Source organism: Fukomys damarensis, unplaced genomic scaffold (assembly GCF_012274545.1).
Source record: "Fukomys damarensis isolate Sample0158 unplaced genomic scaffold, DMR_v1.0_HiC HiC_scaffold_20, whole genome shotgun sequence".
Taxonomy (NCBI): domain Eukaryota; kingdom Metazoa; phylum Chordata; class Mammalia; order Rodentia; family Bathyergidae; genus Fukomys; species Fukomys damarensis.
In genome coordinates, this window is record NW_022900932.1 from 1420170 (window position 1) to 1422472 (window position 2303).

The 2303-nt window shown below is 56.7% G+C and overlaps 2 protein-coding genes across 2 annotated transcripts in view; one reads left to right on the forward strand and one right to left on the reverse strand.

The window, feature by feature from the left end:
* Prrt1 (proline rich transmembrane protein 1) overlaps nt 1–496 on the reverse strand; it is a 2522-nt gene extending 2026 nt beyond the window's left edge. Inside the window, exons 1-2 of the mRNA XM_010609936.2 lie at nt 454–496; nt 194–366 (exon numbers count right to left, since the gene is read on the reverse strand). Coding sequence (XP_010608238.2) covers nt 194–366; nt 454–496 — 216 coding nt within the window. The remainder of the gene's footprint in view (nt 1–193; nt 367–453) is intronic.
* Nucleotides 497–1856: 1360 nt separating this feature from the next.
* Ppt2 (palmitoyl-protein thioesterase 2) overlaps nt 1857–2303 on the forward strand; it is an 8932-nt gene continuing 8485 nt past the window's right edge. The window contains exons 1-2 of the mRNA XM_010609937.1: nt 1857–1890; nt 1963–2127. Of these exons, the coding sequence (XP_010608239.1) occupies nt 1857–1890; nt 1963–2127 (199 nt within the window). The remainder of the gene's footprint in view (nt 1891–1962; nt 2128–2303) is intronic.

Sequence of the window (2303 nt, forward strand, 5' to 3'; positions counted from 1 at the left end):
CTCTCCCTCCCTTGCCCCTCAGCCGCCCCTGCTCATGTTGTTGGCAAGGGGCTGAGACTGAGACAGAAGGAGGAGGAAAAAAGGTGGGCGACAGAAAGCGGGGGAGGGGGTTGGAGAGACGGGGCTGGAACCGAACCGCCGGGTGGGATAGGGGGAATCCGGAGAGGATGGGGGCTTGTCGTTGCGTTTTTACCTGACTTTTCCGCTGACATGCTTGCACTCCCGCTGGGACAGGGTCCCTGCAGCCGGAGTCAGGGGCCCCGGCCGGCGCCGGAGTCTGGGTCCGGGATGGCGCAGCGGCTGCAGCGCAGAGCCGGAGGGATGGAGACAGCGGCGGGGGGCGGAGGGAGGGCGGGGAGGGGGGAGCTTAAAGGGACCGAGGCAGGGGGGAGCTTCAGACGTCCCCCAACTCCCTCTCCCTCCGCTCTGGGACCACCTCTCTCCTCCTCTCACCCAGGCATTCAAGCCCCAGTTTAGGCTCCCTTGGAGTTGTCATGGAAACAGGGAGGCAAGACCAGGAAAGGAGGGAGGGACTAAGGGAAGGAAGGAAGGGAGAGAACTCTCTAGAGTCTCCCCTGCAAGGCTCGCCGGAGTGCTGGGGCTGTGCGAGAAGGCCAGAGGGTGCTTTGCAGATTCTTATCCCAGGCACCGCCAGCCCTGGTGCCCCCCACAGGCAGGTCTTCCTCACCTGTTTCCCTCAGGGCTCCCTGCAAGGTGCCGGGGTCTCTCCCAATCCTTGGTCTCAGCTCTGTGTTGCATGTGAGAGAACTGCACAGAGCTGGGAACTGAGAGGGCCTGAGGGTCTCCCAGCGCCCCCCCCACCTGTGGGAAGTCAGGTGTGATGCTCGGGTCTAATCTGAAGACATGTTGGCCTTTTCTTTTGGTACTGTAACTGACAGTGCAAAGTGGAATTGTATTTATTTTGGTTTCTGAGATAGGGTCTTGCTTTGTAGTCCACATTGGCCCCGAACTCATTATGTAGCTCTCCGCTGGCCTGGGACTTAACCCTCCTGAGTGCTGGGATTACAAGAGTGTGCTGGCAAGCCTAGTCAAAACAGAATTCTTAAAAGTTAGGGTTTTTTTTTCTTTTTTCTTTTAGAGATAAGCAACTTCTCCAAGCTTCTACCTGCTGAACACAACCAGCACCCTCCTCACGCCTGCCTAAAAGTGACAGAATATGCAGATGGCATCCCCAGGAGGCAAGAGCCCAGTTTCCTTTCTCCTGGGAGGACGTAGAACCGGAGAGGGCTCGAGACAGACGTTAAAGCAGGTGTGGTCTGCATGGTCTTTCTGTGCTCCCCTCCCCTCTGTTCCTTACTGGAGAAGACCCTTGGCCGCTGGACAGGGTGAGATGGTAATTTGAAGCAAATAGCCTCCCCATCTCTTCAAAACTAGATGTGAATAAATTCTTTTTTCCTTTTTACCACAAAACATGGCCTCCTTTGATGTGATCAGCAGAGAGCAAACCGACCCAAGCCTAGGAGAGGCCGATAACAGTACTGGGGGATGGCTACATCTCCTACCTCCTACCCCACTTTTAAAAATTTCAAAAACAGCCTCACTAAATTACCCAGGCTGGGCCTGAATTCTCGATCTGCTTGTCTCAGCCTTCCAGCGTGCTGGGATTACAAGCATCTGCCACCACGCCCGGGCTGGGTGCCTTCGTCCAGGGTTACCGAGCTGAAATAAGAGGGGAAGGTGCCTAAACCGCGCATTTCTAGCAGGTTGGTCTGGACACGCACGCCTCTTTGCTTTTGGATCGGGAGGAAACTTCCTGGGCAGGTCGGTGTTCATATCCCTTCCATGAATCCTTCTCACCCACCCACCACCGGGAGTCGACCTGAGGCACAGCGCTTATGGAGCGCACGGTCTTTGGCATTCTGGAGGCGCGTGGGTGGGGAGAGGGTAGGGACAGGCAATCTACCGGGATCTACACCAGTTAGGCTTTTTGCCGAAACACAGCAGAGATTGCCACCCCCACCCAGCACTCCCAGCCTCCACCCGAGGCCGAGTCCCTGGTGACAAAGGCCTCGCCCGAGCCAGTCCCAGGCCACAATTTAGGTCGCGGCGTCATCACCGGTCGTTCTGGTTCTCCGGCGTTTCGCGATCCCTTACTCCCACCCATGCGTACTCCACACTTCTGAGCTTGAGTGGGTTTTATTGGAAAACTAGAGTTCAGACCAAGCAAGAGGCTCAGACCTGCTGGGAAACCCTTTTCTCAAGGGACAAGTCTTTAACTGCTAAGTAAAAGCCCTAACACAAAAGCCCGGGCTGGGGCGGGGAGAGCTCAGGTCGGGAGCCGC